Below are 25,097 nucleotides of genomic sequence, written 5' to 3' on the forward strand. Positions count from 1 at the left end.
ATTATATTCTTTGCAGCCAAAGATTGAGAAGCTCTATACAGTCAGCAAAAACAAGACCAGGAGCTGACTGTGGCTCAGACCATGAACTCCTTATTGCCAAATTCAGACTGAAATTGAAGAAAGTAGGGAAAACCACTACACCATTCAGGTATGACCTAAATCAAATCCCTTATGATTGTACAGTGGAAGTGAGAAATAGATTTAAGGGCCTAGATCTGATAGATAGAGTGCCTCATGAACTATGGAATGAGGTTCATGACATTGTACAGGAGACAGGGATCGAGACCATCCCCATGGAAAAGAAATGCAAAAAAGCAAAATGGCTGTCTGGGGAGGCCTTACAAATAGCTGTGAAAAGAAGAAAAGCGAAAAGCAAAGGAGAAAAGGAAAGATATAAACATCTGAATGCAGAGTTCCAAAGAATAGCAAGGGGAGATAAGAAAGCCTTCTTCAGCGATCAAGGCAAAGAAATAGAGGAAAACAACAGAATGGGAAAGACTAGAGATCTCTTCAAGAAAATCAGAGATACCAAAGGAACATTTCATGCAAAGATGGGTTCGATAAAGGACAGAAATGGTATGGACCTAACAGAAGCAGAAGATATTTAGAAGAGGTGGCAAGAATACACAGAAGACCTGTAAAAAAAGAGCTTCACGACCCAGATAATCACGATGGTGTGATCACTGACCTAGAGCCAGACATCCTGGAATGTGAAGTCAAGTGGGCCTTAGAAAGCATCACTACGAACAAAGCTGGTGGTAGTGATGGAATTCCAGTTGAGCTATTCCAAATCCTGAAAGATGATGCTGTGAAAGTGCTGCACTCAATATGCCAGCAAATACGGAAAACTCAGCAGTGGCCACAGGACTGGAAAAGGTCAGTTTTCATTCCAATCCCAAAGAAAGGCAATGCCAAAGAATCCTCAAACTACCGCACAGTTGCACTCATCTCACATGCTAGTAAAGTAATGCTCAAAATTCTCCAAGCCAGGCTTCAGCAATATGTGAACCGTGAACTTCCTGATGTTCAAGCTGGTTTTAGAAAAGGCAGAGGAACTAGAGATCAAATTGCCAACATCCGGTGGATCATGGAAAAAGCAAGAGAGTTCCAGAAAAACATCTATTTTTGCTTTATTGACTATGCCAAAGCCTTTGACTGTGTGGATCACAATAAACTGTGGGAAATTCTTCAAGAGATGGGAATACCAGACCATCTGACCTGCCTCTTGAGAAATTTGTATGCAGGTCAGGAAGCAGCAGTTAGAACTGGACATGGAACAACAGACTGGTTCCAAATAGGAAAAGGAGTTCGTCAAGGCTGTATATTGTCACCCCGTTTATTTAACTTCTATGCAGAGTACATCATGAGAAATGCTGGGCTGGAAGAAACACAAGCTGGAATCAAGATTGCTGGGAGAAATATCAATAACCTCAGATATGCAGATGACACCACCCTTATGGCAGAAAGTGAAAAAGAACTAAAGAGCCTCTTGATGAAAGTGAAAGTGGAGAGTGACAAAGTTGGCTTAAAGCTAAACATTCAGAAAACGAAGATCATGGCATCTGGTCCCATCACTTCATGGCAAACAGATGGGTAAACAGTGGAAACAGTGTCAGACTTTATTTTTCTGGGCTCCAAAATCACTGCAGATGGTGACTGCAGCCATGAAATTAAAAGATGCTTATTCCTTGGAAGGAAAGTTATGACCAACCTAGATAGCATATTCAAAAGCAGAGACATTACTTTGCCAACAAAGGTTCACCTAGTCAAGGCTATGGTTTTTCCTGTGGTCATGCATGGATGTGAGAGCTGGACTGTGAAGAAGGCTGAGTGCTGAGGAACTGACTCTTTTGAACTGTGGTATATGAGAAGACTCTTGAGAGTCCCTTGGACTGCAAGGAGATCCAACTAGTCCATTCTGAAGGAGATCCAACTAGTCCATTCTGAAGGAGATCAGCCCTGAGATTTCTTTGGAAGGAATGACGCTAAAGCTGAAACTCCAGTACTTTGGCCACCTCATGTGAAGAGTTGACTCATTGGAAAAGACTCTGATGCTGGGAGGGATTGGGGGCAGGAGGAGAAGGGGACGACAGAGGATGAGATGGCTGGATGGCATCACTGACTCGATGGACGTGAGTCTGAGTGAACTCCGGGAGTTGGTGATGGACAGGGAGGCGTGGCATGCTGTGATTCATGGGGTTGCAATGAGTTGGACACGACTGAGTGACTGATCTGATCTGATAGGTATTATGGAAATTAAATTTGTAATTAAAACTTTCCCATAAAGAAAAGCTCAGGCTTGAATGTTCCACTTGCACATTCTATCAATACTTAGGGAAGAAATAATTCCAATACTATATAATTTCTTACAGGAAATAGAAGATGACATTTCCCAACTATTTTAATGAGGCCAGTTTTCCCTTGATACCAAAAGCAGACAGAGAAATTATATGAAAAAAATTTCAGGCTAATATGCCTCACGAATATAGATGGGAAAATCCTTAGAAGATACTATCAAATCAGAGGCATTCATGTATAAAATGCATAATATTTTATGACCAGGTAAGTTTATGTATATCATTGTGGCAATAGATATTATTTTAAAAAATAAAACAAAAACTTTGACAAAACTCAACATCTCTTGACAACAAAAATTCTGAGCAAAACAATTATCAAAGATTGGCTATATTCTAAGGTGTCCCCAAGATCTCTTCTAGAAATTTGCTGCTGCTGCTGCTTAGTTGCTAGTTGTGTGGGACTCTCTGCAGCCCTATGGACAGTAGCCCACTAGGTTTCCCTGCCCATGGAATTTTTCTGGCAAGAATACTTGAGTGTGGTGCCATTTCTTACTCCTGGAGACCTTCCAGACCCAGTTCAGTTCAGTTCAGTCGCTAAGTTGTGTCCCTATCTTTGCAACCTCATGGTCTGCAGCACGCCGGAATCCCCTGTCCATCACCAACTCCTGGAGCTTACTCAAACTCATGTCCATCGAGTCAGTGATGCCATCCAATATCTCATCCTCTGTTGTCCCCTTCTCTTCTTGCCTTGAATCTTTCCCAGCATCAGGGTCTTTTCCAATGAGTCAGTTCATCCCATCAAGTGGGCGAAGTATTGGAGTTTCAGCTTCAGCATCAATCTTTCCAATGAATATTCAGGATTGATTTCCTTTACAATTGACTGCTTTGATCTCTTTGCAGTCCAGGGGACTCTCAAGAGTCTTCTCCAACACCACAGTTCAAAAGCATCAATTCTTTGGTGCTCAGCTTTCTTTATAGTCCAAATTAACATCCATACATGACTACTGGAAAAACCATAGCTTTGACTAGATGGACTTCTGTTGGCAAATTAATGTCTCTGCTTTTTAATATGCTGTATAGGTTGGTCATAACTTTCCTTCCAAGGAGTAAGCGTCTTTTAATTCCATGGCTGCAATCACCAAGTGCAATGATTTTGGAGTCCTCCCAAAATAAAATCTCTCACTGTTCCTATTGTTTCCCCATCTATTTGCCATGCAGTGATGGGACTGGATGCCACGATCTGAGTTTTCTGAATATTGAGTTTTAAGTCAACTTTTTCACTGTTCTCTTTCACTTTCATCAAGAGGCTCTTTCATTCTTCTTCTCTTTCTGCCATAAGGGTGGTGCCATTTACATATCTGAGGTTGTTGATATCTCTCCAGGCAATCTTGATTCCAGTTTGTGCTTCATCCAGACCAGCATTTTTCATGATGTACTCTGCATATAAGTTAAATAAGCAGGGTGACAATATATAGCCTTGACATACTCCTTTCCCAATTTGGAACCAGTGTGTTGTTCCATGTCCAGTTCTAACTGTTGCTTCTTGACCTGCATATAGATTTCTCAAGAGGCAGGTCAGATGGTCTGGTATTCCCATCTCTTTCAGAATTTTCCACAGTTTGTTGTGGTCCACACAATCAAAGGCTTTGGCAGAGTCAACAAAGCAGAAGTAGATGTTTTTCTGGAAGTCTCTTGCTTTTTCGATGATCCAACGGATGTTGGCAATTTGATCTCTGGTTCCTCTGCCTTTTCTAAATCCAGCTTGAACATCTGCAGGTTCACAGTTCACCTTCTGCTGAAGCCTGGCTTGGAGAATTTTGATCATTACTTTGCTAGTGTGTGAGATGAGTGCAATTGTGCGGTAGTTTGAACATTCTTTGGCATTGCCTTTCTTTGGGATTGGAATGAAAAGTGAGCTCTTCCAGTCCTGTGGCCACTGCTGAGTTTTCCATATTTGCTGGCATATTGAGTGCAGCACTTTCACAGCATCATCTTTTAGGATTTTAAATAGCTCAGCTAGAATCCCATCACCTCCACTAGCTTTGCCCCGAGTGATGCTTCCCAAGGCCAACTTGACTTTGCATTACAGGATGTTTGGCTCTGGGTGAGTAATCACCCAAAAGTGGGATCCTCACCCAAATGTGGGATCAAACCCACTTTTCCTGTGTCTCTTGCATTGGCAGGCAGATTCTTTACCACTAGTGCCACATGGAAGCCCCTATAAGTTTCATTGTTGTTCAGTCTCTCATTTGTGTCCCACTCTTTGTGACCCCATTAACTGGAGCATGCCAGACTTCCCTGTCCTTCACTATCTCCTAGAGCTTGCTCAAACTAATGTCCATTGAATGGGTGATGCCATCCAACAATCTCGTCTTCTGTCATACCCTTCTCCTTCAATCTTTCCCAGCATAAGGGGCTTTTCCAGTGAGTCAGCTCTTTGCATCAGGTTACCAAAGTATTGGAGTTTTAGCCTCAGCATCAGTCCCTTAAATGAATATTCAGGATTGATTCCTTTTAGGATTGACTGGTTTTATCCTTATAGTCCAAGGGACTGTCAAGAGTCTTCTCCAACATCACAGTTCAAATGCATCAGTTCTTTAGCACTCAGCCTTCTTTATGTTCCAATTTTTACATCCATACATGACTACTGGAAAAACTATAGCTTTGACTATATGGACTTTTGTTGGCACAGTAATGTTTCTGCTTTTTAATATGCTGTCTATGTTTGTCATAGTTTCTCTTCCAAGGATCAAGCGTCTTTAATTTCATGGCTGCAGTCAATATCTGCAGTGATTTTGGAGCCTTAGAAGTTTATGCCTTTGCAAAATCTTCTCCTCTTGAGTACTGGTAGGACTTGTGCTTTGCTTCTGATTAATGGACTGTGGCAAATAGGATGTCATTCTCTAAACTATAGTATGTTATACACCTCTCTCTTAGTAGGATGCTCACTCTACTCATCTGTTTGCCCTGAAGAAACAAGATGCTGTGTTGTGAACTATGTACGGAGAGGGTCACCTGACTGGGGATTGCACTAGCATTTAGGATTCAAGAATGGCCTCTAGCTGTCAGCCAGAAAAATGCTGGGGCTCACAGGTTTATGACAGCAAGGAAATGAATTCTGCCAATAAGCTGAATGAGGTTGAAAATGGATTTTTTTTTTCCAGTTACGCCTCCAGATGAGATTATAGGTTGACTGTTGCTTTGATAGTAGCCTGGTGAAAATCTCAAAAAGTGAACCCAGCTATAGCATGCCTAGATTCCTGACTCACATAAACTAAAAGATAACAAATGTATATTGTTTTAAACACTAAGTGTGTGGTGATTTCTTGTACAGAATTATAAAACTGACACTGATTTTGGTATCTGAAATTGGGATTCTGCTGTAATAAATTCTTTAAAAATGTGGAGTGACTTTGGAGTCAGGAAGTGGTCAGAGACTGCACAAATATTGAAGAGTGTTATAGAGAAAGCTTAGATTTTCTTCAAAAGTTTGAAAGTAGGAATCTAAGCTTTGATAACCCTGTTGGTAAGAGCTTAAAAGGAAGTGAGAAATAGGTTATTTAAAATTTCCTCAGCCTGATAAAGGGAATGTATTAAAAAAATAACATTCAGGATTGATACATACAAACATAATGGTGAAAGTCTGAATGCTTTCTCCTTAAGATTGAGAACAAGGCAATGGTGTCTGTTTTCACCTCTTCTATTCAACATTATATAGGAGGTCCTAGCCAGGACAATAAGGCTAAAGAAATAAATTAATGAATTATAGATTGGGAAGAATGAAATAAAACTTTTTTTATTCCCAGGTGACATGATGATTTATTAGAAAATTGTATGCTTTCTTCTTCAAATTTACAAAATATTTATTAGTAACATTAAATGAATCTATTTAAAGCTGCAGGATTTAAGGTCAACATACAATAAGCAATTGTGTTTTTGTAATAAATAAATCATTTATAATTACCCCCAAACCTGAAATACTTGGAGTAAAATAGATATGCACTATGTTTAGGGAAAGGAATACTCAATATTTTTGACATGTCAATTCTGCTCAAATTTATCTACAGATTCAATACAACTATTATCAAAATTCCATAAGATTTTCATATTTTTGTAGAAACTGGCAAGCTGATTAAAAAAGTATATGGAAAAGGAAAGGAAATAGAAGAGCCCAAATAATTTGATAAAGAAGAAAAAGGTTGAAGGACTCACATTCCCTGACTGTGTAAATTATTACAAAGCTATAGTAATTGAGATAGTGTAAAACTGGTATTAGGAGAGGCATATAGATTAACACAAAAATATAGAATCCAGAAATGGTTCCAAACACATAAGATCCACTGACTTACAAAACAGATACTCAGATAATTTTATCTACAAAAAAGGATAAAATTTTCAACAAATGGTACTGGAACAAATAAAATGCAATAAATAAAGAAAAAAGAGAAGCACAACACACACACACCATACATATAAACAAAAAGCAACTTTAAATGGATCATAGACCTAACTGTAAAATCAAAACTACAAAAGTTCCAAAGGAAAGCTTAGGGGAAAATCTTTATAACTATGATTTATCAATAGTAAAGATCTCTTAGATAGCAACAAGAAGAATAAATAATAAAAAATTATAAATAGGGCCTCATCAAAATGAAAATCTTTTGATCTTTGAAAGTTACTGTTCAGGAAGTGCAAAGCTAAGTCATAAGAGCAAATATTTGCAGTTTTAAAATCAAATTAAATTCTGACTAAAGGTATCCGATTTTTAGCCAGAATTCATAAAGAATTTCTATTAAAGAGAACTCAATAAATATGAAAAAAAAACCTGAACTTTTATCAAAGAATTTCTATTAAAGAGAACTCAATAAATATGAAAAAAAAACCTGAACTTTTATCAAAGAAGCAATAATATTTTAAAGAAATACAAGGAAAGAATTTAATTTGATTTTAAAACTGTAAATTAAAACTACAGTGAGTTATAACAAAGAGATACTGTATCTACTAGAATGGCTAAAATAGAAAAAAAATTAAACAACTGATAGTATCAGATCCTGACAAATAATAAGGAATAATGGAAAATCTAATAGATTGCTGATGGGAATGCACAATGAAATAGCTATTTTGAAAACAGTTTGGAAATTTCTTATAAGGTGATACATACACATACCTCACTATGCAGAAAACTACTCCTAGGTGTTCGCTTAGTAGAAGTGAAAACAGATGCTTACACAAACACCTGTACCGAAATGTTTATAGCTACTTTATTCATAAGAGCTCCAAACTAGAAACAACTTAAATATCTATCAACTGAGGAATATGTAAACAGCTTGTGCTATATTCATACAAAGGAATTCTACCTAGAAATAAATGGGAATGTAGTAGAATTCTTGAAATGGCAGGAATAAATCTTAAAATCACTGTGTAAGTAAAAACACACAAAGTATGGCATTATTTATATGATATTTTGGGAAAGGCAAAACCACAGGAATTTGATTTTTCTTTTGAGTAACTTTTTTTCCCTAAATTGACTTTTCTTTTGAGTGATTTTTTAAATGAATTATCAAACTTGCTTTTAGTGTTAGACATTTTTTGATGAAATTGGTTGTATTCATTTATCTTTTGAAAAGTTAAATGTATGAGAGTAATTCAGAGACATAGTCAATAAAACTATAGATTTTAAGCTTTTGTAATTTATTATCTGACTTCCACCCCCAAAGACCTGATGATAATTCCTAAATACAATGAGCTATTAGAATTAAAGAACTAGAAATCAAAACAATTAATCATCTGCCCTGGATTATGACTTAAGTCAATGACATATTTAGAGTCTTTTTGTGATAAGTCAGCAATATTTATTTCTTTTATGAGAAAGTTGCATTTTGGTCTAAGTTTTTTGAAGAATACTTTTCACATTTTTTTTCTGCACCATATTTTACATTTGAGGTAGAAAATTTGTATCTTTCAATCATAGTTTGTTCCTTAATGCTCCATACTTTCTACTAAAGGCCTCAAATTATTTCACTAACCATTTACTGTAAAGAGCCTCATCTAAACTTTTCCTTTTACATTCTATTTCACTTCTTGTCTCACTTACATCCTCTTTTTATGATCTATAGAGAAACCATCCCCTCCACTATCTATCCTCAACCCTACTGGAGAAAAATTTCCCGTTAAATGCCTTCTTTTGTCTTCTGGAAACACTAGATTGATTAATTGAACTTTAGTTTCTCCCTGTCTCCCTTCTCTATGTGGACAAAGGACTGAAGGAATTTTCTCAAATCCTTCTTTCAGTTTTGGTATAGTTAAAATACCAGTCTTACTTTGCAACTCATTACCTGCATCCCAACACCACTGAATAAATTCAACCACTTTCAAATATTACTACACCTTTCAATAGACTTTCTAGATTTTTTGGTTAAATAACTTTAACATTCAGGTTCATGACTCACCGAAGCCATTCATGTCGTAGTTTCTTGACTTATTTGATTCCACAGTACACTCTATCACTATGACATAATTGTAATTTGAAACATGGTCACATGCTGAATTTTACTTTCCCATGGCATTGCTCTACTAACAGATCGTAACACATAAATATCCTACTTCTGGTCACAGCATCTTGACCATCCATGTCTTTCATTTGGCTATCCTCATAGAATTAACTTTTTCCCTCTTCATGTAATCACTGGTACTTAAATAGTCCTTTTTTCAGATCATACTTAATTCATTTTCCAGCTTGAACCACATTATCAACTAATTTCATGCACCTTACACTCTTGTACTTTCTTGAACTTTCATCAGAACCATGATGCTAATTTTTCAGCACGACCACAACTAATTACTGTTTTCTTAGTTTTGGTGCTTTTCCATGGAATGTCACCTGATAGCCACAAAAAATGATATAGTTTGCTGTAAAGTAATGCCATCTGTGCCAATTAGGCCTTCACTATTACTCAGCAATGCTTTAATCATCTTTTGTTGAACTATTCTGATTTGATTATTCTTTACCAATATTCTATTAAATTGAATTTTAAAGACAGCACTTAAAATTCATTTACTATGTGAGCTTCTTTTATCTTTATTATTTTATCCCTGGAAACACAAAGATAAATAAAATGTGATGACTCATACTCACTTAGAAATGGGATTGACACTGGCTTCAATAATTGTTAAACACTTACAGCACTTTATGTTTTCTGGAAATTCTTGTACACCTAAAATTAGAAAAAGAGTACATGAAAATATACTAAACTATAGTTTAACATTCAGAATAATACATAGTGTAAACACCATATGGATAATCATTAAGTAAGAATAAAAACTTAATAATACATTAGTGTCGTATAGTACACGTATATGTTTTAAAAATAAAATGTGAATACTGAGTTATATTTTATGAAGTAATAATTGGAAATTAGACAAAAACTGAGAAAAATTTAGTATAAGATAGATCTTGGCTATTTACTAATCTAAAGAAAAGAATAGTTGGGCTTATTTAGTTATCATAGAAACCAACAAAAGGAAGGGGAAACCAGCAGATATAAGAAAACAAAATAAAGTCTTTGCTTGCTCCTTTCATTTTATAAGGTTGGGAAGACTGAACATGCACAATGGAAAGACATCTAAGGAAAAATCATAAATCAATAGACATCCCCAAATGATTCAGAAGCCCTAAAACATTTTAAACAACTCTCCCTAGCTGACACACAGTGCACTCTGCATCTGCCTGAGAGGGTGACTAGGTGAGCAGCCCTTCCTGGAATCCTCTCTGGAGTCTCTGAGGTGGCCAGATGGCTGATTGCCCTTGGAGAGCTGCTCATCTGCTGTCACAGCTGTGCTGTTGGCTTTGTGACAGAAAAACACGAATTTTTCTTACTCAAAATCAGTAAGCCACAACTTAATCCATAAATGTGATAGTCAGAGGAATAAAAGATGCAGTGGATGTTACAATCAGTATATAAAAATGAGTTAAACAAATAGTTGGCCTCCATAACCATAAGTTTCACATTGATGGATTAACAAAGAGGCAGGTAGGAAATATTTTTTTTAATAAAACCTTAGAAATTTCCAGAAAGCAAAACTCAAATTTGCTACACACTGGCAACTATTTACATAGCATATATATCTCATTAAGTATTATAAGTAATCTAGAGATGACTTAAAGTACACAGGTGTATGTGTATAGGTTCAGTTCAGTTCAGTTGCTCAGTCGTGTCCAACTCTTTGAGACCCTATGGACTGCAGCACGCCAGGCCTCCCTGTCCATCGCCAACGCCTGAAGTTAACTCAAAGTCATGTCCGTTGAGTTGGTGATGCCGTCCAACCATCTCACCCTCTGTCGTCCCCTTTTCCTCCTGCCTTTAATCTTTCCCAGCATCAGGGTCTTTTCAGATCAGTCAGTTCTTCACATCAGGTGGGCAAAGTATTGGAGTTTCAGCTTCAACGTAAGTCCTTCCAATGAATATTCAGGACTGATTTCCTTTAGGATGGACTGGTTGGATCTCCTTGCAGTCCAAGGGACTCTCAAGAGCCTTTTCCAATACCACCATTCAAAAGCATCAATTCTTTGGCACTCAGCTCTCTTTATAGTCCAACTTTCATATCCATACATAATTACTGGAAAAACCATAGCTTTGACTAGACGGACCTTCGTCTGTCTCTGCTTTTAATATGCTGTCTACATTGGTCATAACTTTTCTTCCAAGGAGCAAGCATTTTTAATTTCATGGCTGCAGTCACCATCTGCAGTGATTTTGGAGCCCCCCAAAATAAAGCCTGCCATTATATCCCCATCTATTTGCCATGAAGTGATGGGACCAGATGCTATGATCTTAGTTTTTTGAATGTTGAGTTTTAAGCCAACTTGTTCACTCTCCTCTTGCACTTTCATCTAGAGGCTCTTTAGTTCCTCTTCACTTTCTGCCATAAGGATGGTGTCATCTGCATATCTGAGGTTATTGATATTTCTCCTGGCAATCTTGATTCCAGCTTGTCCTTCTTCCAGCCCAGCCTTTCTCATGATGTACTCAGAATATAATTAAATAAGCAAGGTGACAATATACAGCCTTGACGTACTCCTTTCCCTATTTGGAACCAGTCATTGTTCCATGTCCAGTTCTAACTGTTGCTTCTTGACCTGCATATAGATTTCTCAGGAGGCAGGTCAGGTGGTCTGGTATTCCCATCTCTTTAAGAATTTTCCACAGTTTGTTGTGTTCACATTGTCAAAGGCTTTGGCAGATTCAATAAAGAAGAAGTAGATGTTTTTCTGGAACTCTCTTGTTTTTTCAATGATCCAGCAGATGTTGGCAATTTGATCTCTGGTTCCTCTGCCTTTTCTAAGACCAGCCTGAACATCTGCAAGTTCATGGTTCACATATTGTTGAAGCCTGGCTTGGAGGATTTTGATCATTACTTTACTAGCGTGTGAGATGAGTACAATTGTGCAGTAGCTTGAGCATTCTTTGGCATTGCCTTTCTCTGGGATTGGAATGAAAACTGACCTTTTTAAGTCTTGTGGTCACCGCTGAGTTTTCCATATTTGCTGGCATATTGAGTGCATCACTTTCACAGCATCATCTTTTGGGATTTGAAATAGCTCAATTGGAATTCCATTTACCTCCACTAGCTTTGTTCGTAGTGGTGCTTCCTAAGACCCACTTGACTTTTCATTCCAGGATGTCTGTCTCTAGGTTGGTGATCACACCATCATGATTATCTGGGTCGTGAAGATCTTTTTGTATTGTTCTTCTGTGTATACTTGCCATTTCTTCTTAATATCTTCTCCTTCTGTTACATAGGTTATATGTAAATATTCCACCACTTTATATTCTTGCCACCTCTTCTTAATATCTTCTGCTTCTGTGCATAGGTTACATGTAAATATCCCATCATTTTATATATGGGACTTCAGCACCTGTGGATTTTGGTATCCATAGGGCTTCTGGAACTCATCCCTCATAGTTACTGAAAAATGACTCTAATAAGCCCTACAAAAGTTAGAAGAGAAAATGGCTATAAGAAGCCATTGCTATATCCCTGCAGTACTGATTGGTCTCTAGTTTTGAAACTGTTGGGCTTCCCCAGTGATTCAGCAATTAAGAATCTGCCTGTAAATCAGGAGGTGCAGGTGAAGTGGGTTCAATTCCTGGATTGAGAAAATCCCCTGGAGGAGGAAATGGCAATCCACTCCAGTATTCTTCCCTGGAGAATCCCATGGACAGAGGTGCCTGAAGGGCTAGAGTCTATTGAGTCACAAAGAGCTGGGTGTGACTAAGTGACTAACACTTTCACCTTGAAAATATTATTAAGCATGAAGCACTAGTCCTGCCAAGTACTTCATATCTGACAGAAAGATAAGGAACAGTTTGTGGTAGGATTTAGATGAATTTTTTGATGATAGATAAATGGGAAAGTAAATCCTCACCTTCCTAGATTCTAGGAAGGTGATCTAGACCACCATGTTCATAGGATCTTGAGGTCGAGCAAAGCAGCAGGAGGATAACCAAACCAAATAGGTCATTTACCACTGAAAAGTCAGGGTATGAAAGTTTTGTGGGGATGTTTCTCAGCCACTTCTTTCTATGTGAAAATTCATCAGAAACTATGCTATCCTAAAATTACTGCTGAAGTGTCTGGTTTCTTAATGAAAACTCAAGAAGTCTTAGGAGTGCCATTATGTATGAGTTGGATGAGAAAAGCAATTCTTTTTTTTTTTTTTTGGAAAGGTCATAACACCTAGAGCTGCCCTTATTAACTAGATGTTAACAAAATGGCACTGAAGTCAATAAGGCAACCTTCGAACTATCCTCAACATTTCTCCTGAGTATTCATAATCACTCAGGATAGCTGCAACCAAAAAGGGTACAGGGCTTTTTCTTTTCTCCTTTTAGCTTTTTCTGTTCAGTCACCAATCTGGGCTCATTACAAGCCGGTGTGCTGATGCCTTATCTCCACAGGTGTCCGCCTTTGGCTGATATTGGCTGAAATTGTGTGTAAACCAAGATATGGGAGCAGAAGCAAACTATAGTAGAATTTTAAAGAAAAGACTGTATCTCTTTATCTTCTGCTAAAAATGGAATCTCCTGCTGTGGTGAAATGTTACCACATCATTTGTTAAAAACTTGCATTATATTGTTTAAAGTTTAAACTTAAAAAACCATTCAGAGTTGAATCTGTTGAATTAAAATGGAATCCCATAAGTGAGTTGGAAGATAGAATGGTGGAAATAATTGAAGCAGAGAAGAATAAGAAAAAAGAATGAAATGAGGACAGTCTTAGAGACCACTGAGACAACATGAAATACACCAATATTCAAATTATAGGGAATCCCAGAAGAAGAAGAGAAAAAGAAACAGTATGAGAAAATATTTCAGGAGATTATAATCTAAAACTTTCCTAACATGGGGAAGGAAATAGTTACCAAAGTCCAGGAAGCCCACAGGGTCCCATACAAGAAAATGCAGAGTGAAACACACCAAGATAGATATTAATCAAACTAACAAAAATGAAACACAAACAAAAGTATTAGAAGTAGTGAGGGAAAAGCAACAAATAGCATACAAAGGAATCCAAATAAGGTTAACGATTGATCTTTCAGGAGAAACTCTACAGGCAAGAAGGGAGTGGCAGGATACACTTAAAGCAATGAAAAGAAAAAAAACCAACAACCAAGATTACTGTACCCAGTAAGGATCTTATTCAGATTCTAAGGAGAAATTGAAAGATTTACAGATAAGCAAAAGTTAAGAGAATTCAGCACCACCAAACCAACGTTACAACTTCTAAACTTTACAACTTCCTTTACAGCTAAAGGAACTTCTCTAGACAGGAAACACAGAAAGAAAAGGCCTACAAAAACAAATCCAAGACAATAAAGTAAGTGGTAATAGGATCATACATAGCAATAATTACCATAAATATAAAAGAATTAAGTGATCCAACCAAAAGACACAGATTGGCTGAATGGATACAAAAACAAGACCTCTATATATGTTTTCTACAAGAGACCTGCTTCAGACCTAGAGACACATAAAGACCAATGTGATGGGCTGGAAAAAGATATTCTATGCAAATAGAAATCAAAAGAAAGTGGAAGTAGCAATACTCATATCAGGTAAAATAGACTTTAAAATAAAGACAGCTATAAGAGACAAGGAAGAATACTATGCAATCATCAAAGGATCAATCCAGGAAGAAAATATAACAATTATAAATATATATGCACCGAACATAGGAGGACCTCAATACATAAGGCAAATACTAACAAATACAAAAGGGGAAATCGATAGTTACACAGCAATAACAGGAGACTTTTAACACCACACTCACACCAATGGACAGATCATCCAGACAAATTAAAATTAGTAAGGAAACATAAGCCTTAAATGTCACATAAAATCAGATGGACCTTAACTGATGTCTACAGGACATTCCACCCAAAAACAGTAGAATATACCTTTTCCCAAATGCACACAGAACATTCTCCAGGGTAGATCACATCCTGGGTCACATATTAAGCCTTGGTAAAATTTGAAAAAATTGAAATTGTATCAAACATTCTTTCTGACCATAATAAGACTAGATACCAATTACAAAGGAAAAAACTATAAACAACACAAGCCCAAGAAGGCTATACAATATGCTTCTAAATAACCAAGTGGTCACTGAAAAAATTGAAGAGGAAAAAAAAAAAAAAAAAAAAACCTAGAGACAAATGACAATGAAAACAAGACAATTCAAAACCTATGGGATACAGTAAAAGCAGAACTAAGAGGGATGTTTATAGTAATAAAAGTCTACCTCAAGAAATTAGAAAAACATCAAAAAAATAATCTAACCTTACACTTAAAGGAACAAGAAAAAGAAGAAGAAAAAAATTGCCTAAGTTAGTAGAAGGAAAGAAATTGTAAAGATCAGAGTAGAAATAAATGAACAGAAAATGAAGGATGCAATAGCAAAGATCAATAAAACTAAAAGCTGGTCCTTTGATAGGAGAAACAAAATTGACAAACCATTAACTAGATTCATTAAAAAAAGAGGGAGAAGATTCAAATCAATAAAATTAGAAATGAAAAATAAGTTATAACAGACAACACAGAAATACCAAGGATTATAAGAGACTACTAATAATATGAGCAACTATATGCTAATTTAATGGACAACCTGGAATAAATGGACAAATTCCTAGAAAAGTACAGCCTAAACCAGGAAGAAATAGAAAATATGTACAGACCAATTATAAGCACTGAAATAAAAACTGTGATCAAAAATATTCCAACAAATAAAAGCTCAGGGCCAGACAGCTTCATATGTGATTTCTACCAAATGTTTAGAGAAGAGCTAACACTATCTTGCACAAACTCTTTCAAAAAATTGCAGAGGGAGGAAAACTTACAAATTCTATGGGGCCATCATCACACTGATAACAAAACTAGACAAAGGTATTACAAAAAAAGAAAATTACAAGCCAATATCACTGATAAACATAAATGCAAAAATTCTCAACAAAATTCTAGCAAATAGAATCCAACAACATATTAAAAGAATCATGCACTATGATCAAGTAGGGTTTATCTCAGGGATGCAAAGATTCTTCAACATACACAAATCGATCAATGTGATACACCATATCAAAAACTGAAAGATGAAAAGGATATCATCTCAATAGATGCAGAGAAACATTATAAAAAAATTTAACACCGATTTATGATAAAAACTCCCCAGGAAATGGGCATAAAAGGAATTTACCTCAACATAATAAACATATGTGATAAATCCATGGCAAACACTATTCACAATGGTGAAAAACTGAAAGCATTTCCTTTAAGATCAGAAACAAGACAAGGGTGCCCACTCTTATCACAATTATTCAATACAGTTTTGAAAGTCCTAACCATGCTACTAAGAGAAGAAAAAGAAATGAATCCAGAATGGAAACGAAGAAGTAAAACTCTCAATGTCCGCAGACGACATTATACTATATATCTGTTCAGTTCAGTCACTCATGTCCGACTCTTTGCAACCACATGAATTGCAGCATGCCAGGCCTCCCTGTGCATCACCAACTCCCAGAGTTCACTCAAACGCATGTCCATCTAGTTTGTGATGCCATCCAGCCATCTCATCCTCTGTCGTCCCCTTCTTCTCCTGCCCCCAATCCCTCCCAGCATCAGGGTCTTTTCCAGTGAGTCAAGTCTTCACATGAGGTGGCCAAAGTACTGGAGTTTTAGCTTCAGCGTCAGTCCTTCCAATGAACACCCAGGACTGATCTCCTTTAGGATGGACTGGTTGGATCTCCTTGCAGTCCAAGGGACTCTCAAGAGTCTTCTCCAGCACCACAGTTCAAAAGCATCTATTCTTTGGTGCTCAGCTTTCTTCACCATCCAACTCTCACATCCATACATGACTACTGGAAAAACCATAGCCTTGTCTAGATGGACCTTTGTGGGCAAAGTAATATCTCGGCTTTTCAATATGCTATCTAGGTTGGTCATAACTCTCCTTCCAAGGAGTAAGCGTCGTTTAATTTCATGGCTGCAGTCACCATCTACAGTGATTTTGGAGCCAAAAAAAATAAAGTCTGACACTGTTTTCACCGCTTCCACATCTATTTTCCATGAAGTGATGGGACCAGATGCCATGATCTTCGTTTTCTGAATGTTGAGCTTTAAATCAACTTTTTCACTCTCCACTGTCACTTTCATCAAGAGGCTTTTTAGTTCCTCTTCACTTTCTGCCATAAGGGTGGTGTCATCTGCATATCTGAGGTTACTGATATTTCTCCCAGCAGTCTTGATACCAGCTTGTGCTTCTTCCAGCCCAGCGTTTCTCTTGATGTACTCTGCATACAAGTTAAATTATCAGGGTGACAATATATAGCCTTGACGTACTCCTTTTCCTATTTGGAACCAGTCTGCTGGTCCATGCCCAGTTCTAACTGTTGCTTCATAGAAAACCCTAGAGATGCTACCAGAAAATCACTAGAGCTAATCAATGAATTTTGGAGAAGGCAGTGGCACTCCACTCCAGTACTCTTGCCTGGAAAATCCCGTGGTTGGAGGAGCCTGGTGGGCTGCAGTCCATGGGGTCGCTAAGAATTGGACACAACTGAGCGACTTCACTTTCACATTTCACTTTCATGCATTGGAGAAGGTAATGGGAACCCACTCCAGTGTTCTTGCCTGGAGAATCCCAGGAACGGGGGAGCCTGGTGGGCTGCTGTCTATGGAGTTGCACACAGTCAGACACGACTGAAGCAACTTAGCAGCAGCAATCAATGAATTTAGTAAAGTTGTAGGATATAAAATTAATACACACATATCTCTTGCATTCCTATGCACTAACAATGAAAAATCTGAAAGATAAATTAAAGAAGCAATTCCACTCACCATTGCAACAAAAAGAATTAAATACCTAAGAATAAACCTACCTAACGCAAGTAAAGTAATGCTCAAAATTCTCCAAGCCAGGCTTCAGCAATACATGAACTGTGAACTTTTAGATGTTCAAGCTTATTTTAGAAAAGGCAGAGGAACCAGAGATCAAATTGCCAACATCCACTGGATCATTGAAAAAGGAAGAGAGTTCCAGAAAAGCATCTATTTCTGCTTTATTGACTATGCCAAAGTCTTTGACTGTGTAGATCACAAAAAACTGTGGAAAATTCTGAAAGAGATGGGAATACCAGACCACCTGACCTGCCTCTTGAGAAACCTATATGCAGGTCAGGAAGCAACAGTTAGAACTGGATATGGAACAACAGACTGGTTCCAAATAGGGAAAGGAGTACGTCAAGGCTGTACATTGTCACCCTGCTTATTTAACTTATATGCAGAGTACATCATGAGAAAATCTGGATGAAGCACAAGCTGGAATCAAGATTGCAGGGAGAAATATCAGTAACCTCAGATATGCAGATGACACCACCCTTATGGCAGAAAGTGAAGAACTAAAAAGCCTCTTGATGAAAGTGAAAGAGGAGAGTGAAAAAGTTGGCTTAAAGCTCAACATCCAAAAAACGAAGATCATGGCATCCAGTCCCATCACTTCATGGGAAATAGATGGGGAAACAGTGGAAACAGTGTCAGACTTTATTTTTTTCGGCTCCAAAATCACTGTAGATGGTGATTGCAGCCATGAAATTCTTCCCTGGTGGCTCAGATGGTAAAGCGTCTGCCCGCAATGTGGGAGACCTGGGTTCGATTCCTGGGTCAGGAAGATCCCCTGGGGAAGGAAATGGCAATCCACTCCAGCACTCTTGCCTGGAAAATCCCATGGACGCAGGAGCCTGATAGGCTACAGTCTGTGGGGTCGCAAAGAGTCGGACTTGACTGAGTGACTTCACTTTCTTTCACTTTACTCCTTGGAAGGAAGGTTATGACCAACCTAAATGGCATATTGAAAAGCAGAGACATTACTTTGCCAACAAAGGTCTGTCTAGTCAAGGCTATGGTTTTTCCAGTGGTCATATATGGATGTGAGAGTTGGACTGTGAAGAAAGTGGAGTGCCAAAGAATTGATGCTTTTGAACTGTGGTGTTGGAGAAGACTCTTGAGAGTTTCTTGGACTTCAAGGAGGTCCAACCAGACCATCCTAAAGGAGATCACTCCTGGGTGTTCATTGGAAGGACTGATGCTAAAGCGAAACTCCAATATTTTGGCCACCTCATGTGAAGACTTGACTCACTGGAAAAAACCCTGATGCTGGGAGGGGTTGGGAGCAGGAGGAGAAGGGGACGACAGAGGATGAGATGGCTGGATGGCATCACAAACTAGATGGACATGAGTTTGAGTGAACTCTGGGAGTTGGTGATGCACAGGGAGGCCTGGCATGCTGCAATTCATGTGGTTGCAAAGAGTCAGACATGACTGAGCGATTTAACTGAACTGAACTGAGAGACAAAAAACCTGTATGGAGAAAACTATAAGACATTTATGAAAGAAACCAAAGACACACAAACAGATGGAGAGGCATACCATGTTCTTGGATGGGAAGAATGAATATTGTGAAAATGACCATACTACCCAAAGCAATCTACATGTTCAATGCAATCCCTATCAAATACCAATGGTACCTTTCATAGAACTAGAAAAAATTTTTTACTATTTGTATAGAAATACAAAAGACACTGAATAACCAAAGCAATCTTAGAGGAAAAAAAAAAATGGAGCTGTTGAAATCAACCATCTTGACTTCAGACTATACTACAAAGCTACAGTCATCAAGATAGTATGGTACTGGCACAAAACAGAGATACAAGCCAATGGAACAAGAGAGAGAGAGAGAACCCAGAGATTAAACCCATACACATATGGGCACCTCATCTTTGACAAAGGAGGAAAAATATACAATGGTGGAAAGATGGCCTCTTTAATAAGTGCTGCTGGGAAAACTGGACAGCTATATATAAAAGAATGAAATTAGAACACATCCTAACACCACTCAAAAAAAATAAACTCAAATGGTTTAAATACTGAAATGTAAGGCCAGAAATAATAAATCTCTTAGAGGAAAACATAGGAAGTATACTCTTTTACATAAATCACAACAAGATCCTCCATGACTCACCTCCTAACTTAATGGATAAAAAAACAAAAATAAACAAATGAGACCCAACTAACTTAAAAGCTTTTATAAAGCAAAGGAGAGATAAACAAGATGAAAAGACAATCCTCAGGATAGGAGAAAATAATTGCAAATGAAGCAACTGACAAAGGATTAATTTCCAAAATGTATAAGCAGCTCATACACCTCAATATCAGAAAAACAAATAACACAATAAAAAATGGGCAGAAGATCTAAATACACATTTCTCCAAAAAAGATATATAGATTGCTAATAAATACATGAAAAGATGCTCATTATTAGAAAAATGCAAATCAAAACTACAATGAGGTATCATCTCACACCAATCAGAATGGCCATCATCAAAATTTCTACAAAGAATAAATGATAGAGAGGATGTGGAGAAAAGGGAACCGTCCTGCACTGTTGGTGAGAATGTAAATTGATACAGCCACCATGGTGAACAGTAGGGAGGTTCCTTAAAAAACTAGGAATAAATCTAGCACTTGTTGTTCAGCAGTGAATTTATGTCTGACTCTTTCCAACCTCATGAACGGCAGCACATTAGTTTCCCCTGTCTTTCTCTATCTCCCTGTTTGCTCAAACTCATGTTCATTGAGTTACTGATGCCATCCAACCATCTCATCCTCTGTCGCCTGCTTCTCCTCTTGCTCTCAAATCTTTCCTAGCATCAGGGTCTTTTCCAATGAGTTGGCTCTTTGTATCAAGTGGCTAAAGTATTGGAACATCAGCTTCAGCCCAGTCCTTCCAATAAATATTCAGGGTTGATTTCCTTTAGGATTGACTGGTTTGACCTCCTTACTGTCCAAGGTACTCTCAAGAGTCTTCTCCAGCAGCACAGTTTGACAGCATCTAGTATCTAACCCAGTAATCCCACCACTGGGCATATACCCTGATAAAACGACAACTCAAAAAGACACTTGCACCCCTGTTCATTGCAACACTATTTACAATAGCCAGGACATAGAAGGGACCAGGTGTCCATCTACAGATGAATGGATAAAGAAGATGTGGTACATATATACAAAGGAATATTACTTAGTCATAAAAAGGAACCTGACTGAGTCAGTTGTAGAGAGGTGTTTGAACCTAGAGCCTGTTATACAGAGTGAAGTAAGTCAGAAAGAGAAAAACAAATATCATATATAAATCATATGTATAGAATCTAGAAAAATGGTACTGATGAACCCATTCGCAGGTAAGTAATGGAGACACAAACGTAGAAAATAAACTTGTGGACACAGTGGGGAAAGGAGAGGGTGAAGATGGGACTAACTGAGAAAGTAGCATTGATATATGAACATCATTATGTGTAAAATAGCTAGTAGGAAGCTGCTACATAACACAGGGAGTCCAGTCTGGTGCTCTGTGATCACCAAGAGGGATGGGGCATGGGGGAAAAGTAGGCTCAAGACAGAGGTGGTACATAAAACCGTAGAAAATTCTTAAAGAGTTGGGAATACCAGACCACCTGACCTGCCTCCTGAGAAATCTGTATGTGGGCCAAGGAGCAACAGTTAGAATCGGACAATGAACAACAAACTGGTTCTAAACTGGGAAAGGAGTACGTCAAGGCTGTACATTGTTACCCTGCTTATTTAACTTATATGCATAGTACATCATGAGAAATGCTGGGCTGGATGAACCACAAGCTGGAATCAAGATTGCTGGGAGAAATATCAATAACCTTAGATATGCAGATGACACCACCCTTATGGTAGAAAATGAAGAACTAAAGAGCCTCTTGATGAAAGTGAAAGAGGAGAGTGAAAAAGTTGACTTAAAACTCAACATTCAGAAAACTAAGATCATGGCATCTGGTCACAACACTTCAAGGCAAATAGATGGGGAAACAGTAGAAACAGTGAGAGACTTTATTTTTTTTTGAGGGCGGGGGGGGGCTCCAAAATCACTGCAGATGGCGAATGCAGCCATGAAATTAAAAGATGCTTGCTCCTTGGAAGAAAAGTATGACCAACCTAGACAGCATATTAAAAAGCAGAGACATTATCAACAAAGGTCCGTCTAGTCAAAGCTATGGTTTTTCCAGTCATTATGTATGGATGTGAGAGTTGGACTATAAAGAAAGCTGAGCACTGAAGAATTGATGCTTTTGAACTGTGGTGTTGGAGAAGACACTTGAGAGTCCCTTGGACTGCAAGGAGATCCAATCAGTCAATCTTAAAGGAAATCAGTCCTGAATGTTCATTGGAAGGATTGATGCTGAAGCTGAAACTCCAATTCTTTGGCCACCTGATGTGAAGAACCAACTCACTGGAAAAGACCCTGATGCTGGGAAAGATTGAGGGCAGGAGGAGAAGGGGAAGATTGAGGATGAGACGGTTGGATGGCATCACTGACATTATGGACATGAGTTTCTGTAGGCTCCAGGAGTTGGTGATGGACAGGGAAGCCCGGCATGCTGCAGTCCATGGGGTCGCAAAGAGTCAGACATAACTGAGCAAATGAACTGAACTGATATGTGTGTGTGTGTGTGTGCGTGCACATGCACGTGCTTAGTTGTGCAGTCACGTCCAGCTCTTTGCAACCCCATGGACTGTAACCCACCAAGCTCCTCTGTCCATGGGGATTCTCCAGGCCTGAATACTGGTGTGGGTTGCCATGCCCTCCTCCAGGGGATCTTTCCAACCCAGGGATCGAACCCAGGTCTCCCACATTTCAGGCAGATTCTGCACTGACTGAGTCACAAGGGATTCACACTGTTGTACAGCAGAAACTGATACAACATTGCAAGTGATTTTCCTCTAGTTAAAAAAAATGAATTAAAAAAGTTGAATCCAACTTTACTAACTACTTGTTGGGTAACTCTAGGCAAGTCATTTAAATGTTTGATGTTTTAGTTTTCTAATCTGCAATAAGATTATTATATGAATGGTTTCATCAGAGAGCCACAGTAAGGATTGAAGGAGATAAAGTAGGTGAAGTAACTGGCACAAAGTGTTGAATATATGTGATATGTAGTCATTTGAAACAGAAGCAGAGGGTGTATGTCAATCAACGGACCAACAATCGTTGAAATGATCTGACTTGTATAAATTTGTAAAGTTTATCTACCTAAGAGTATAGCAAAGAGAAAGAAATTAGTGTGCTGAAAGAATATCTCAATTTCTTATCAATGTAATAGTTCAGATAAATGTTTTCCAAGATGTGAAGTAAACAGTAAATTCATATATTCATAAACACGTATTTATAAATTATAGTGTAAATACATAAATAAACATATATAACTAGCCTATGCTGAGCAATATTTTTATATTTTTGTGGCTTTTTCATAGCTATTTCAATTTGCTTATTAAAGTAAGAACACATTTGGAAAAATAGGTTGCCAGGAGAACTTTACTATATACACTAATATACGTCCCTTAGACTTTAGGAAAAGATTCTAAAGCATATCTTCAACTCATGAAAAAAGTGAAAAAGTGAAAGTGTTAATCACTCAGTCATGTCCGGCTCTTTGCGGCTCCATGGACTTTAGCCAACCAGGATCCTCTGTCCTTGGAATTCTCCAGGCAAGAATACTAACCCATTCCCTTCTTCAGGGGATCTTCCTGACCCAGGGATCAAGCCTGGATCTCCTTTATTGCATGCAAATTCTTTACTGTTTGAGCCACCAGGTAATAAAGTACTGTAGTTAAAAGCACAGATTGGAAGGATGACTGAATCTCAGTATTAGCAAGTAGCCATGTAATCTTAGTCAGACATTATAATATTTGACCATAAGGTTCTCATTTCTGGTCTAGTTCAAGGAGCTGTTCTGAGTACTAGATAGTATGTTGTAAAGCACTTAGTATCATGTCAGGCACTTAATAAGTACCTAATAAGTACTAGATAAAATCTGTGTATTAATAACAGGAAAGTTAACTTCCACTTTATGCCACTGTGTAAAATAATTTAATCATTTTAATAATCTTGTGAGGAAGATGTATTAGGCAATATTATTTTCATTTTGTAGATGAAGAAACACACATTCGCAAAGATTAGGTGACTTATCGAAATACCTAATGGGTGTTTATAGATAGAAACAGATATACGTGGGGTTTGATTAAATTTTTTAACACCATATCTATTGTTTCTCTTTATTATGTCACTACTCATTAGAATTGGGTGGTATTTTATCATAGAGCCCATATTTTTTAAGCATCTTGTTTCTTTCTTTCTTTTTAAATTTTTGGTTGGCCAGGTGGCTTGTGAGATCTGACCAGGGATCAAACTTGTGACTTTGGCAGTGATATCATGGAGTCCTAACCACTAAACCGCCAGGTAATTCCTTGTAGAATCCTCATTTTTATTAACCAGTTTTTGAGATTGGCCTCTCTGGTCCTCTGAAATACAGTATGTTTGATTTTGAAAATGTTATATACTAATATATATCAGATCAGATCAGATCAGTCACTCATTTATACATATATATAAAAATAAACACACACATATACTCCTTAATTATAAAAAGGTTCATACACACATTTAAGATTAACTTTGCTTTGATTTGAAGTTACCCAGAAATAGGACTTCACTTTTACAATGTATCTTATTCTAGCCATTTTTTTTGCTATTATTATAAAAAACAGATTCAAACATTTGTAGATGTGTAACTCAAGTTTTAACCTCAATTTTTCAGTTGAGACATCACATAAAGTTTCTAACACAGGCCTATAAAGAACTTTTTTCTAAAGGCACTACAATTTTAATTCTTTGGGGAATTCCTGGATAGTCAGGCTCATTATGTTGATATTTAGCTTAGATGTGAACCTAAACTGAACAACCAATAAGGACTGTGCTCTGAAATAATTACAGGGGAAGTACTGTGTTTTATAAGTAAAATGATATATTTAGTTTTAAAAATTGACAACTGCCTTATTCACAAATATCAGATGAGATAAAAAAAATGTTTACTCTTCCAATTAGGACACTGTGGTAATATTTTCCCCAAATATTCACTTCAGTAACTATGCCATAAAACTATCTTGAATATGTACACAAAAGTACTGTCAAATGAGAAATAACACTTCTGCATTTTGATCTTAAAACACCTTGGAAACAAAGCTTTTAATGCAACGGAGTTATGCAAAATTTCATTCAGTTCAATTGCTCAGTCATGTCTAACTCAAGATATTAATACCTTGAGGAAGAAAAGATGTAAAAGCCTATTTTATCTGATTGTTTTCTTTGTTCTTCCTCTTAAAAAAAGAGGTT

General features: G+C 37.5%; 1 protein-coding gene across 8 annotated transcripts in view; it reads right to left on the minus strand.

Annotated features, from left to right (window-relative positions):
- LRRC7 (leucine rich repeat containing 7) overlaps positions 1-25,097 on the minus strand; it is a 631,844-nt gene that overhangs the window by 317,464 nt on the left and 289,283 nt on the right. For all 8 annotated transcript variants that reach the window (XM_070786332.1, XM_070786329.1, XM_070786328.1 and 5 more), the window contains one exon: positions 9,433-9,511. In XM_070786332.1, coding sequence (XP_070642433.1) covers positions 9,433-9,511 — 79 coding nt within the window. The remainder of the gene's footprint in view (positions 1-9,432; positions 9,512-25,097) is intronic.

This window comes from Bos indicus, chromosome 3 (assembly GCF_029378745.1).
Source record: "Bos indicus isolate NIAB-ARS_2022 breed Sahiwal x Tharparkar chromosome 3, NIAB-ARS_B.indTharparkar_mat_pri_1.0, whole genome shotgun sequence".
Taxonomy (NCBI): Eukaryota; Metazoa; Chordata; class Mammalia; order Artiodactyla; family Bovidae; genus Bos; species Bos indicus.